This window comes from Rhododendron vialii, chromosome 7a (genome assembly GCF_030253575.1).
Source record: "Rhododendron vialii isolate Sample 1 chromosome 7a, ASM3025357v1".
Taxonomy (NCBI): Eukaryota; Viridiplantae; Streptophyta; class Magnoliopsida; order Ericales; family Ericaceae; genus Rhododendron; species Rhododendron vialii.
Window position 1 is genome coordinate 15848318 of NC_080563.1, and position 14472 is coordinate 15862789.

A 14472-nucleotide genomic window follows, 5' to 3' on the forward strand; every position below is an offset into this window, starting at 1 on the left:
AACTGTTCTTTTGAAAGAAAAAACTTTTTCTATTCAAAAACTGTTTTTTTTTTTACTTTTTCCTGAAAACTGTTTTTTTTTAATCAAAGTTTTCAAAAAACTATTTTCTCTTTTCTAATAACCTATTTTTATTAGTTTGAAAACTATTTAAAAAAATTTGTTTTTTATGTCACAATTTCTAGGTTTTTATAAGTTAAAAAAGTGATGTGGCAAGTTTTGGTTATTCAATTTTGATTGTACCATTGTGGATCTCTATATTGCTAACCTTAGCAATGGATAACCAAAAGACGATGTGGCAACTTTTGATTATTCCACTGTAGACGCTCTTAGAATCGCCCTATCTAAAATTTTCAAACTTTTGATCTATAATAAATAAGTAATTTTTCTCATACAAACTAGTATTTCTGTGAATAAAGTTTAAAGAAGCGAAATCTCATTCGTTTAAAAATATTTTGAATGCTCTAAATTAAAAATAAACTATTAACCGTAAAAAATATTTATTATCAATAATAATTTTAAAATACTATATCTTAATCGTTAATTGTCGAAACAAACGAATAAAATTGCGCTCAGCTGTAAATAAAATTTCTCTCCACTACTCTGAATTCTGAAACATCAAACAATTAATATCTACATTCGAAAACATACGAGAAAAATAAAAGAGGTCTATTCCAGCCTTAACAACGACGTCTCCATCCTTCGTTCTCACGCTTCAACCCCTCTCTCTCTCTCTCCCCTTCCGGCACGAGATCCAGCGACAGATCCCTCGAGACCCTAAACCACGAGGGTTCGCATTACATGACGCGACCCCTCGCCAAATCTCCCAACCCACAATTCCTCACTCCCTCTGTTAAGTCCCGATCTGCTTTCCATTCCTCAAATCCAATTTCCTCTGTTTTTGAATCCGATTTCCTGATCGATCTCTGTCAAAAATTCACTCTTATTCGCAGGTTTTAAGCGCAGGAGGCTTAGCAACGGAACCAGCTCTTCTGTATTTCACTAGGTCATTCTATGTTCGGGGGTGGCCTCGTGTCATCAGTCCCGGGCAATAGTCCACACCTTCGCAAATCTGGAAGCAGACCCGTCGTCTTTGACATTGGTACTAACTACATTTTAATTGTATCAATTTCAATTCTCTCACCATAACCCAAGGGGTTGACCGAGAGGTCAGGAAGGTTGCTCCCTCGTAACTTCTTGGGTTCGAGTTATCAGCCTTTTGGGGTCACTGGGAGAATAATTTTGTTACCCTCCACGGGTGTAAATTGTGCAGGGTCTACGGAATCAATACACTTTTTGGTAATAATGTGTTAGTTTGTGGTGGGACCCACTCAACTTCCAGCAATCACATTCACAGGGAGGGTACTGTTCACCTCTTTAAAGGAGGGTGAACAAAAGGAGGTTGAACAAAGTACTCTCGGTCGGTCACTGAAGGGTTTGTTTGGTCATTAGTGTTAGGGCCCGGGATCCCGGGATTAGTGTTGCACGAGATGGCCTGGATACCTAGTTATAAAGAAAAAAAATGTTGTCTTACCATGACCCAAGGGTTGACCTGGTGGTCAGAAGGCTTAGATGTTGCTCTCTCAGGTTCGAGTTATCAGTCCTTTGGGATCACGAGAGGGTTTGCCTGGTCATTAGCTTTAGGGCTGAGATTAGCAGAGGTCGCGCAAGCTGGCGCTTGCGCCTGGACACGTGGTTATAAAAAATGAAAAATCTATTGTCTTACCATCCGTTACTTCTCTCTTTTGTGGTAGTACCGTTTATATTATGTGCGTGTATGTTTGTGTGTTATGGGAGTGTGGATGGGGCCTCTTTTTTTGACTGTGTGCGTTTGTGTTTTTTCGATTCTTGTGTTTTCTGCATTAGAACTGCTATCATGTGTTCTTCTCAATTCGGTGAGTATTTGTTTGGTACAGGTGAGCTTGGAAATAGTGGCGACGAAGGATTCTTGCATTCATTAGAAGTGAATGAAATGAAGGGTGTGAGCAGTCCTTTGAGCAGCGCGGTGGCAATAATGCCGTCTCCTGTTGTGATGTGGAGATTTAAGGTTTTGCTAAATTTAACTTGATTATGTCCGTTTCTTCATATCAGTACTTTAATTTGTTCAATTTATCTAAATAAAGTAGTAGTGATTAGGTTTTCTCCCAAACTCCATTTTGTGTGTTGTATGCATATGTTAAGCAGAAAATATCAGAAAAGGTATGTGACTTGAGCATTTTGGGTTGCAACAAACCCCTTCTTCTTTAGATACTTTGCTTGAAAATTTGTTATTAATATGTAGCACCGAAATGGCCACGGACATGGCATAGACAATCTGACAAGTAAATTTTAGAAGACTGAAGGACAGGACACGTTGGGGGACCCGTTTCATAAAAATATTTATGTATGCTTTATATGAATAAAAGAAATAAGGCTCTAACTGGAAATATGTAACACCATTTATATATCTTAAATCATATTCATCATTACATCATGTACAAAAGCATTTGAACATAAAGGGTTTCATCGTTTAAGTGTCTTTATAATTAAGTCCATTTTATTCCCCTTTGGTACCGCTTGCGATCTGCCTCCCTGATTTAACCGTGTGCTATCTGGGTTAAAACGAACTGTTGAGTTCTGCTAACAGAATAATGAAAAGTCTTAATTGTCCCTCCATATGCCAACAGGCCCAACACTCGTAACACAGAGAGAGATGCAATCCAATCCCAAAGACGTAATGGATCAAAATGGGTTTCTTGGAATATTCAAAGCACACCTCACCCGTTGGAACCTGGAAGGAGAGGTGTGCTATCCAAGGAGCTTGCGTAGAGTTCAAGACCGTTCTGTGGGTTAACACAGTTTGTTTTCTTTGGAAGGAAACAAAAAATGCTATGGCTCTATCTTTGTTATATGTTCGCATTACTGTTCATATCTATTGTTGTTGGGTTGAAGGCAACCTTGTTCAGATTGCAATCCCTTTGGCTCATTTGCTTAGTACTCATTTGCCAGTTAGAGCAATCAGCAATCAGCAATGCAATTGTTTGTTTAATTGGAACCACTAACTTCACTTTTGGGGTAGAATTAAAATTGCTTACCTTCCTGGTTTTGCTCTCTTTTCGGCAGAGGTACTGTCGTACAATTTGTGTATTGCTGCTGTTTAAGCAACTATTCTGTTTAGATGAAAGATGACACGCTGTCGTTTTGGGTTAGGTGATCTACACATTTTTTCTCTATAGTGTTTGCACAAGGCACTTTAACGCTGACTCCATACATTGCACTAAGTTCTGTGTTGACTTTTGCTTTTGTTTTAAACTATTTTTTGATATATGTTCTCAATTTCAGCTTTATATTATACAAAATTAATTTCGTAGTTTTATCTGTAATTCGGGTTTACATCCAATCCAGGTACTGTTGTTTTTCATCTGGGGTTTCATCTGTTCCAAGGTCGGTTAGTATCTAATCTCCTTTCATTCTGGTAGTATTAACTTGAGTTTCGATTTGTGGTCTGTTGATTTTGCTCCTTTTGTAATTATTCTCGTATTTAAATCTGCAGATTGGATGGGATTCTGTAATGAGAATGAGTGTGGACTTGCGAGATCTATTTCTGTATGAGGCATTTTTGTATTATAATCCTCTTCTTCTAGTGGTTAGTTTATTTTATCTAATTTTTCATTTCTTGTCGACAATAGGTTTATATACTTGTTTCTTCACTTGTATCAGCATGTTTTGTTTTGCTGTGGTGGTGCAGACTATGATGGTTTGGCTTTGGGGAGTAAATTTATGGGTCTTTTCCCAGACTAATGTCAATTATGCTAAAATTTTTGAGCTCGAGCAAAATCATCTTACTTACCAGGAGATATGGAAGGTACCTAGATGTTCAGCTAGTGGAAAGTCTTTACAGTTATGCAATGCTTTCTGAAGTTCTTCTCTCTGTCATTTATTCTTCTGAATTTTTCCTTCTCTGAGTCAGTTTTTGTGTTGAATTTGGCTGCTAAACCATTTGAAGTTGCAAGGTCAATGTCTGTGCCTTCTTCACTTGGAGGATTGTTTTGTTTTTTCTTTCTATATTTTACTATGGGGTATATATTTATAAGTTTCTTCTTATTAGTTGTTTCTTTCTCAATGTTCAGGTAGCTGATCATATTTTTTTTTGGTTTATTCAAGCAAATCCATGTCATTTGGATTTTAGGAAATCCACGTTAAACTGTTTTTTTTTTTTTTTGAATTTCCGATGTACCCAAAATTAAAAAAAAGAAGAAGCTGGTTTTTGATAACACATCTCTTTGTTCAAATTTATTTAAGAAAGCAGTGTTTGAATTTTAGGCAGTGTTAAGTGGCAGTAGTTTGAAATGGTATAGGTTTGTTGGATATCACAAAAAACGATGCCCTCGATAGAACTCAATGGAGAAAACGGATTCATGTAGCCGACCTCAATTGATTGGGAGTTAAGGCTCTCTTTGGTTTGGTGTGGTTTAAAGTGTTTGGATTTGAGACTTCGTTATCCCTTCAACTTTTTTGCATAGTTCAGATTTTTTATAAGAAAATTGCTTTTTGAAATTCTTTAAGTCTTTTACTTTCTGCCTTATTTCCTGCTGGAGAACTTTCCTCTTCTTCTTGAACACGTCTTGAACTATAGTCTACATCAACCGTCCTACAAAAATGTACATTCTCATCATTTCAGATCATTTTCCTCGTTATTTGCATCAAGGGTAAGCAATCCTACGCACTCTCCTTGCAATTTAACCGTCCTTGTTGTCATACCAGTGTTGTGTTGCCGCATACTTAACAACAAGAGAAAATTATCTTGCTGCATAATTAGTTCGACAATATTTTGGCACTAGAAGTAGTAGTATTGGATTCTTAATTCCGGGAATTGTTATTCTTTCTATTTTCCTGCTTTTTATTTTTCTTGTCTTCTTTTTCTAGTTTCTTTTATCTTTCGCAAGGTCTTGTTCCAGCAGCATGGAATGTTAACTCCTTTTTAGTACTTGTGCCCTTTTATTGTATGCTTTCTCCTTTCCTTTTTCAAACGAACAACAGCGAACTTGTACATGTAAAATTGTACATTTTCTTACGCACCAATGGATTGATTCTGCAAAGTGTCTAAACTATTTCCTTGTTCAGTAATTCTGTCTGCAACTTATACATGCCGTCAGGCTTCATGATATTTTGGATTTGATATTGCAGAGTGCCACCTGGATGACAATCATTGTCCCAACTAGCATGACAGCATACCTGTATCTCTATTCCCATGGAGAAGTGTCATTGGCTGCATCCCAACCAGTGTAATAGATGCCTCATCTTCCCGCTAATTCCTGCATATGCTTAATTTTAATCAAAGTCTATTTGTCACCCTTTTTATGTGATTTGTTTACGGTATCTAACTTCCAGAGCAAAAACTTTGGTCTAGTTTGCATTAGGATTTTTTTTGGCTTTTATTTCTGGTATTAACTCGATGTCGTTAGATCCTTTCCTGGACTGCCTTCTAATACTAATAACTATACTAAGCAACCTGGTGCATCACTTAAATGAAAAGCATGTTCACTAAAATCATTGTCCCCCCTCTTTTAGCTCATTTATCTTGTGACAAATCATCAACCTGGTGCCTCAACTAAATGAAATGCGTGTTCACTATAAGTTTTTCTGTCCCCCTTTTAGCTCTTCTATAGTATCTTGTGAAAAATTATGGGGAGTGATTTTGCCACTCCCTTTTTCGTTAATGCCACTCCTCTTTGTGACTTGATTAGATGATTTGTTTTGTGAGAGAAGGGGAGTGGCATTAACAAAAAGGGGAGTGGCAAAATCAATTCCCAAAATTATCTGTCATTTTAACAGTAACTTTATTTACTGTAGGTGCTCCTGTATGCTGCTGTTGCAATGCTGCTGATATTTCCTTTTGATATTTTTTATTTGTCAACTCGCTACTTCTTTTTGAGGACTCTTTGGCGGATAGTTTTCCCATTGCAGGCAAGTTCATCACTTTCTGTACATCAAAGGCATTGTTCTTGGTGATTCTCAATTATTAGTAACTTAGTACAGTCTGAAGATTTTATCATATACCTTGGTAAAATTGCTAGGTAATTAATTTGTGTGCTTTCTAATTCACCATTCATTGAAGTGATGTCACTGGAAGATCAGATTGAAAAATAAATCCTATTTTGCTTCCTTCATTGCCCCAAGGATCTGACAGGTTCTGTTCTCTTTTGGAGAAAATATGTGGTCGGTGTTGTTAAGCTGTTACTGGAAATTTAAGTCCATTCCTTATTGTAGTTGGCTTAAACTTTTCATTCTATTTATGTTTGTTTCCAACTCATTTCTGTAGAATCTAGTTAGCTAGGTAGGTAGCATACAAGTAGGGTAGAGTTGGGGGTGCCTGTGCTTGTAAAGTCTCTTGGTAGCTGCACTGGAGACTTTAGATTAGGTCGCAACCCTTGCACATTGGGTAGTGTTGTGGCTCCCTTTGTCACTTGTCAACGAAGATAATGTCATCATACTTTGTTCAACGTCATCGTGTCGTACCATATCAAAATAAAATTATGAAACCTTGGAGTTTATTGCCACTGTAGCATTCTGCACGACAATTTAACTAACTTCTAGATTAATTCAAGAGAAAAGGAAAAATTGAGTTTGATTGAACTAAGGGAAATATGATTTAACTAAAATAAGTTTATGAAAAGTAGAGACAAAAATCTAGGGTTTTGAATCCACTCCCATTGCATAACTATGTTAGATCCAGTTCACTATTCAAATTAGTATGTTCATTGCTAGGGCTTGCGCAATCCCTATCAATAGTTGCCAAGAAAATATTCACAATTTTAGCAATCGGCATAGATTATCGTATAGCACGAAGCCACGAACCGTCTTACTAGTATGACCCGAATTGTCTAATAGAATGTTTCGTCTTACAAGCATAACCCTTCTCAATCATCCAAATCCCAAACTAAAACCATTGCATGACCCGCATTTGAATTCTAGAATGCAAAAATGGAATGGGTAGAAAGTATTCAAATCATTGTCATTGAACAAAAAAGGGTTCTTATGATACAATAAACCTAAAACCTATACAATACCAAGTTACTTGGTAGGAAGCTTCATCTCCACCCCCAGAAGAGGTTAGCCTTTCATTGAGCCGAGAACCAAGACCTCAGTGATGGGAGCCACGGAGACCGATCTCTTGCTTTGGATGTTCGAGTCTTGCCCCACTTTTGCCCTCTCTAAAAGTTCAGAACCCTTAAAACGAGTTAGGGTTGCATATTTATAAATTTGGGCCTTCAAAAATGCGTTAGAATCTTATTTTCTTCAGAAACCATGACGACTGTTCGGAGGGCCTTGACCATGGTGCGGATGCACATACAGGCCCTCTGGGCAGAAAATATGGTTACAGCACCTAACTTCCCAGACTTGCCACGGCTTCATCCGAACTTGGAATGATACGATCCTTGAACCATTGGAAAGCTCTATGAGCAAAACCAAGTGGCCTTACATCCATCGCCTTTGTACTTAAGAAGAATGACCTTTTACCCTCGGCATGTCATATTTGCACCCCGTTGGTAATTTGCTTGGATCAAGGTCTATTTTATATCATTGGGATGGTATTGGAAAGTACTAAAGTTTAGTACAAATCAATATGGAGAATCAGTGTCTTTGATGCGAAATCATGGTTGCAAGTGGACCCTCGGTTGACACCATTCGCTATTTTGCCACTCTTTGTATTTTCACATTGTTTAACGTGTGGCCTTACTTGGATCACTTCCAAATGCTCCCATCTAACTGGTGACCCTTCGAAATTCTTTTGTAAGTCTCATTTCACATCCAGAGGTCCACGAAATTTGGAAATACAAGAAACCCATCAACGCTCTCCAATTAACAAAGATAACGGGCTGAATAAATGCAACTTAGGAGGCTTAAATGAGTACATTTAAGCACCTATCACTGCAACTCACCAGTGATGCCACTGAAGGGAACGTTTGTGAAGCCATTAGCTTGTTTATCTGTTGCTGTCAGTGATTTAAACTTTGGATTTGTTTGGCTGTGTCATGCTTTATCTGAGGTTGATATTCTTTTTGTTGTTTACAGGCAATATCATTTGCTGATTTTTTCTTAGCAGATATTTTGACCTCAATGTCAAAGGTATTCATCCTGAGGCTATTAATTGTTATTCAAGTCTCAACTAGATGGTTAATGCAAATGTGTGCTCAGTATTCAAAATTAATATAAGTTAGATGATACATTGAAATGATGTACCAGTACCATTGAGTCTTTTTTTAGTCTCGTTCACATGTTTTAGCGGGACTATCCTAGCATATAAAGGACTAGACCACGGGATTTACTTCCCTTAAGGGACTGATTCATAGGTCTGGTTTTTCTTTCCGGAGGTTGTTCCTAATGGCCACTCAAGACGAAACATTTATGGGTGTGATGGTTTCAGTTTCTAACTGTCATGGTTTTTTCTCTGTTAAGATTGAGGCTGCTAAATATACCTACCATAGCAGTAGTCTAGTATGCAATATGCATTACCATTGATAGTTTCTTGGCTAAATTATGTTCCTTTTAAACCAGATATTAGCATATAGTTTGCAAATAATGTCATCGTGATTTTGCTATTGCATTTACATTGCTTAGGTTATTAACAAAATGTGAAATGCTTAAACAAAACAAGTGATTTTTACTTTCATAAATTTTGTTCTATTTGTATAAATTCATGTACCTGCTGAATAAAAAATAGACGCATTGCGTTGTAACTGATCAATCTGAGTTTACGTGTTCTTTGAAATTGAATATACTTTGTCAAATTATTCCCATGCCACACATTTCACCCAATTGGAACTGCATCAGACAATTGACACATGGATACTCATGTGGTGCATGTGTCCAGTTCGGAGCATTGAATCCTAAATACTGAAACAATGTAATTTCCCTTTTAAAGAAGCCTCCACTTCGTTTTTCTCTCCTACATGGCATTTATCTCAATAAACTTCTTTTTTCAATACTCTTCACACAATTTAAATACCTTTATCCCTCCTATATGTTTTGCCAAGGAACCTGTATTCAAAACTAAAAAAGGGAACTGATGTAAATTTCTAAAATAGTCTTCTAACCTCCCTTTTCCTCTTATCATTTTTCGTAAAATTGGTACAAAAAATTAAGTTTCAAGTGAAATTATAAATCGCATACACAATTTTGGACCTTTTTACAAATATGGTTACTGTTTTAGCATCGCATGGGGCAAATACTTTACTGCTTATATAATTGTACATATGTACTTAACACTGTCATTATACTATGGATAGTTTATTATGTAGCTGATTTGTATATTGTTAAAATGGGGAAATGCTTTGCTGTTATTCTATGCTAGGTAAAATTCCATTTTTATCCACAAGGATAAAAAATATAGGAATATAGTCCTTTTTTTTTAGGTTGCATACTCTTCCATTAGAGGTTTCATGGGGTCGACTTTCATACAAATGCGCATCCAACACCTGCATGGAGGTCCGTGTAACATACATTCTACCGACTACTTAATCCTTTAAAATCACTCATTTGAAGATGAAATTTATTGATGAACAACTCTGGACACAACTTTCCAGGTTGGTTGTCAAAACTTTTGTGCTAAATAATTTACATTTTGTAATCTCTTAAAATGGTGAATGCATATTAGAAGTACGCCATTTTCTAGGGGACTTTTGAACTTTTACAATTTCCATTATCGTCAGCATATACGTTTACGTTATGAATGTGAAACTTGGATTTGTTTGCCTTTATATAGACGTTCTACTTGCCTTGGTGTGCTTTTAATCTTCAGCTTAAATGCAGGTACTTTCCGATTTGGAGCGCTCAGTCTGTAGAATGGTCCATCGACAGGTTAGTGCTTCTTTTCTTTTTTAATCCTAGACTACATTAATAAAATGAGATTTACTCTTCTTTTTATGCCGACGGCATCTAGCTGTCTCTTTGTTTCTTATTCTATGTCCTGTTTCTTCGTTTATCTTCTATTTGAAGTCCATTTATGTCTTTGGGCAACCTTGTGAAGTATGGTATATGTACTTTTTATTGAATGCCAAGTGTACAGTGGCAGTTGGCAGAAGGTTTCATTGGTTGAGCCTTTAAGGCCGTATATAAAGCTTAACGTTCGAGCAAGGCTATATGCGTTGACGAATGTAAAATTTACACAAATAAATGAAGAGAAAAAGCAGGAAGATAATTAGGGATATATGGAGTCATTCTGGCGTAATTTAATATTGTTATTTGTATATATGATTTCAATGTCACTGAGAGGGAAACATTCAAGCTTTCTATATGGAACTCGTTTAGGAAAAACAGTAGTGAAAGGAACATAGGCATTTGGCACCAGTGTTTAACAACTAGTGTCATGCAGTTCCTGTAAACGTACACCTAAATCAGCGTGTTATGTCTTGGACGGGTAACAGAAAGCAGATATGATATATTGTTGTATTGTTCTGTGGCTTTGGCTTTAGCTTTTCATTTGTTCTGCTGATGATTTCGTTTGGTGGAGGAGATCATGAGTTCATTTTGTGGGGTTGTTGAGAGGAAGAAAAAGGGCAGTGTTTGATTATATGTATGGGCCGTTTGGTGGTATGTATAGAGCGTTCGGAGGTTCCTGTATGTTATATATTGGTATAAAAAGTAAGGGAGGGCACTGTTCACTGTTATCTCAAAAACCACATGGGAGGGTCCCTGTAATTTGAGAAACCTCAGGGGCGGTAGTCCTATTATCCAAGAATGAAAATCTTTTTATCTTTTCCTCTCCAGTTTAGATAATTTATCTCCTCAAATTTTGGAACTTTAGCGGTTTCTGGTGGTTGTATTCCTCTCAGATGTTTCGGAATTACGACTTCCTTGATGGACTGTATTTCCTTGCGCCCAAACATGTCCCCCTTAACTCGTGCACTCCACTTAATTTGCAGTGGACACTCTCTTGGTGGGTATGGATAATAAGAACTCAGGGAATCTGAGGTTGGAGACAATGTTGTCTTTGCTAAGCTATAAGGAGTCATAATACCATAAGAACTGAAATCCTTGGTCCTCTAATCTCTTAATGCTCGAGGAACCAAGAGTAGATTAGTAGAGCTTAATATTAGAACCTGGTAAGGTAAACTACTCATTGTGCTTATAAATTTTTTTTGGAGTCTGTCTTCAATCTTCAACTCACTCAGGACTTATAATCTTTGTTTTCAAATGGGTACTGGGGTATGGATATCATTTTTGCTGAAGGAGCCAAGGAGGCACAAAGACAGTAAAACCATCTATTTAGCTCATGCTTAACATGGCTCTGCCTTGGAGCGGCTCCTTGTCTGTAAAACGAAAATGCAAGAAAGATTTTCGTAATTTTGTTTCACAATGTGCTTGTTTTATATAGTAATAAATGGATTGCTCTGAACGTTTTTTTCAGTACTTGAGCTCTTGTTCATGAACATATGCAGGTTGCCACTATTGCTTGGTTTGAGGCTGATTCTGTTTGTGGTAGCCACGCTGTTGCAATTCCTGTAGTTCTTGTTTTGCCTTATATCTTCCGTCTATTCCAATGTCTTCGACAATACAAGGATAGTGGGGAGAAGACCACCCTTTTGAATGGTAAATATATCAGTCACTTCGGCTTTCCTCCCTCTTTTATTTTACTTTTTTTCTTTAATTTTGACAATTTTTTTTTAGAGAAGGTTCTCTAGCATCTTTTATGTTGACTGTCATGTGACAAACTTGATTCGACGGTCTAGAATAGTCATTGAAATTCTTGAGATTAATAGAGAATTAATAATGGAGCATGGGCACTTGTTTGCATGAATTTGTAAGCTGTTCTAATCTTTTGTTTGATGTGTTTGAACTTGATGACATTTGTTGTGGACACCATTTGTCGAAAAGGGTATGGTGGAATGAAAGAACATTAGTAATTGTCTAACATTCTTCTACCAATTGCATGTGCGTACGTTATTTTAAAACTTCTGTTTTTGATAGGTAACTTAAGGAGCTCGAACTCGAGCCCTTTGTGGGGGAAATGTGACCTTAGCCACTAGGATAAATTATTGAGTTCCAATTACTGAGTTCCAGTTAATGTTCTGTTGATGCCCACATTACTACCACACTATGCGCTAACCTGTGGCTGTGGGAGGTCATTGTCACTTCCTCAAAGCTTTTGTAATAACATTCCTTTCATAGCTTAGCTCAATGATCTTAGGTTCATAGGCTGTCAGGCTCATTATGCCAATTTCTTACCGTCCTTTTCCTTTTTTGTTGTTTATGTTTTTCTATAAAACTTGTAATTCTATTCACTGTTCTGATTCTTTTTCATGTTATCTGAAGGCTTACGTACATTTAATTATATTTTTTGAGCTTATGCAATCTGCTGTTCATTTATTGGTATTGTAGTAACTTAATATCCTTCTGGTTTCAGCTTTAAAATATTCGACCGCAATACCAGTGATTTTTCTTTCAGCTCTTAAATATCATGTCTTCCCTGATAGATGGACAAATATTTATCGGCCTTTGTGGCTTCTTTCAAGTGTCTTGAACTCTCTGTACTCTTTCTACTGGGATGTCACCAGAGATTGGGACTTGAGGTATGTTGGAATGTCATTTGAACTTCATAATGTCAAATAAATGAGCAAGTCATCAATTTGTATTCATGCACACAAATCCAATAGAAATGAAAACTTGTTGCATATGTAACCATACAAATGAAAGGAAGGGATCCTTTTGCATGTTTTTTTTTATTCATTTGCATTTGTTGGAGCTTTTTTAACTTTCTTCCTTTTTCTTTATACTTTACATTCTAGTGCATTTAAACAGAGAATTAGTAATGTATTCATATAGATTGTCATCATGGTGATCAGCACGTATGCAATCAGACTCATAGTTAGATCTAGGGATTTTTGCACTTTACAATTAGTCACAGGTTTTGCGGAATGTGATTATGTTCAGACCGTGATTAGCATTGTCACCGATTTCTCAATATGTACTCATGGTTGTTGCTGTTTGCTATTACACCAGTGGCTTCACTCGGATTTTCAAGTTCAGCAAACCAAATATCTTCTCGCACTTGTTATATGGAAGGAAATGGGTAAGGATTATGCCTATTCTGTCCTGCATATGTGTTTGTTTAGTGCATTGTTCTTTCTGGTCGAACAAATGAGCAAGACTAACTGAGCCATATACATGGTTGTGGCTACCTTATGTGTTCAGACAATTTAGTTCAACTATCCTCCCAGTTAGCTTGTAGAGATTCCTCTTTCCATCTTTCCATCTTCCTTTAATGCTATGGCTCAGTTTGTGATACCTAAAAAGTCAACTTTTCTGCTATTTTCCCATATATGATGAATTTTTTTCAACCTTCGGTAAAGAAAATTTCTTTTGTGGTTTGTCTGGACTGGAAAATCCAGAAAAATGAGAAATATGTACCAAAATTCACGAGTTCCCTAAAGACAAAAAAAGACCCAAGGTTTAGTTCAAAAACGCCTAAAACATTATCATAAAAAGATTGAATTTTTAAGTAAAACGAAACAGAGCCTAACCTATCAGATGGAATGCCTTCTGTTTTTGGCTGATGCAATGAGCAATTCACTGTTTATGAAATTTTCTATGCGATTTCTATATGTTTGGATTTGTGTAGGTTTATCTTTGGGTGATAGGAAGCAATTTGGTGCTGCGATGTACTTGGACATACAAGCTGTCTGCTCATCTCCGTCATAATTATCTTACTGTGTTTGCAATCACTGCCTTAGAGATGATCCGACGTTTTCAGTGGGTATTCTTTCGGGTTGAAAAAGAGTGGAATAAGATGAGCTCCAAGACCGATGTTCAGCTCTCCTCCATGAGTAATACGTCAAACGAGGAAGACAAATTACTTGACTCCAATAACTACCATGTATAGTGTCATTATGCCTTAGTTATAAGCAGAAAGATTTTGATGAGTTCTAAAAATGACCTCAATTCTTGGTCGAAAGGCTCTTTGAGCGAGAAAAAACGGGGTTTTGGAAATCAGTTGAAAGAAGGGCTGTACCCGTTTTCTTTCGATTATTCATTCATTCACGTTGGTAGCTGGAGTTTCAATATGTTCATAGCAGTATAAGTCGGCATCCATATTGCTTTCGCGGTGCTTTTCCTGCTTATACATACTTGCAAATTTTAGTCATAAATTTGCACTGTTCTTGTCTTTATTCATGTGAATCTATAACATTACCCTTTCATATTTGAAAAACGAAATAAATAAACAACATTATATATTTGACATTGTCCTTACGGTATAATTATTATGAGAAAATGGAGTATCAAATTCACTTATCCCATGCTGCAATCAATAAAAAAAATTCACTTATTCCTTGTGAGTTCGAATTGCTCGGCTTTAAATTGCACTTTCTTTAAATGGTGTTATTATTAAAACTATTGTTTCTTAAAAAAAAAAAAGTAATTTTTATTTATTATTTATTATTATCATATATGACAAGCCTCTAGTCTACATCCTACTGGTCGTGAACGGGGTGGACA

The 14472-nt window shown here is 36.6% G+C and overlaps 1 protein-coding gene across 1 annotated transcript; it reads left to right on the top strand.

Annotated features, from left to right (window-relative positions):
- Positions 1–602: 602 nt before the first annotated feature.
- Positions 603–14210, top strand: LOC131333754 (uncharacterized). Its single transcript, XM_058368471.1, has 14 exons — positions 603–849; positions 951–1099; positions 1914–2044; positions 3382–3420; positions 3530–3622; positions 3725–3841; positions 5164–5259; positions 5830–5943; positions 8053–8106; positions 9790–9837; positions 11418–11568; positions 12383–12548; positions 12979–13048; positions 13598–14210. Exons 2-14 carry the CDS (start codon positions 1012–1014, stop codon positions 13856–13858), a joined length of 1428 nt encoding a protein of 475 aa, XP_058224454.1. The 5' UTR covers positions 603–849; positions 951–1011; the 3' UTR covers positions 13859–14210.
- The last annotated feature ends 262 nt before the right edge of the window (positions 14211–14472 follow it).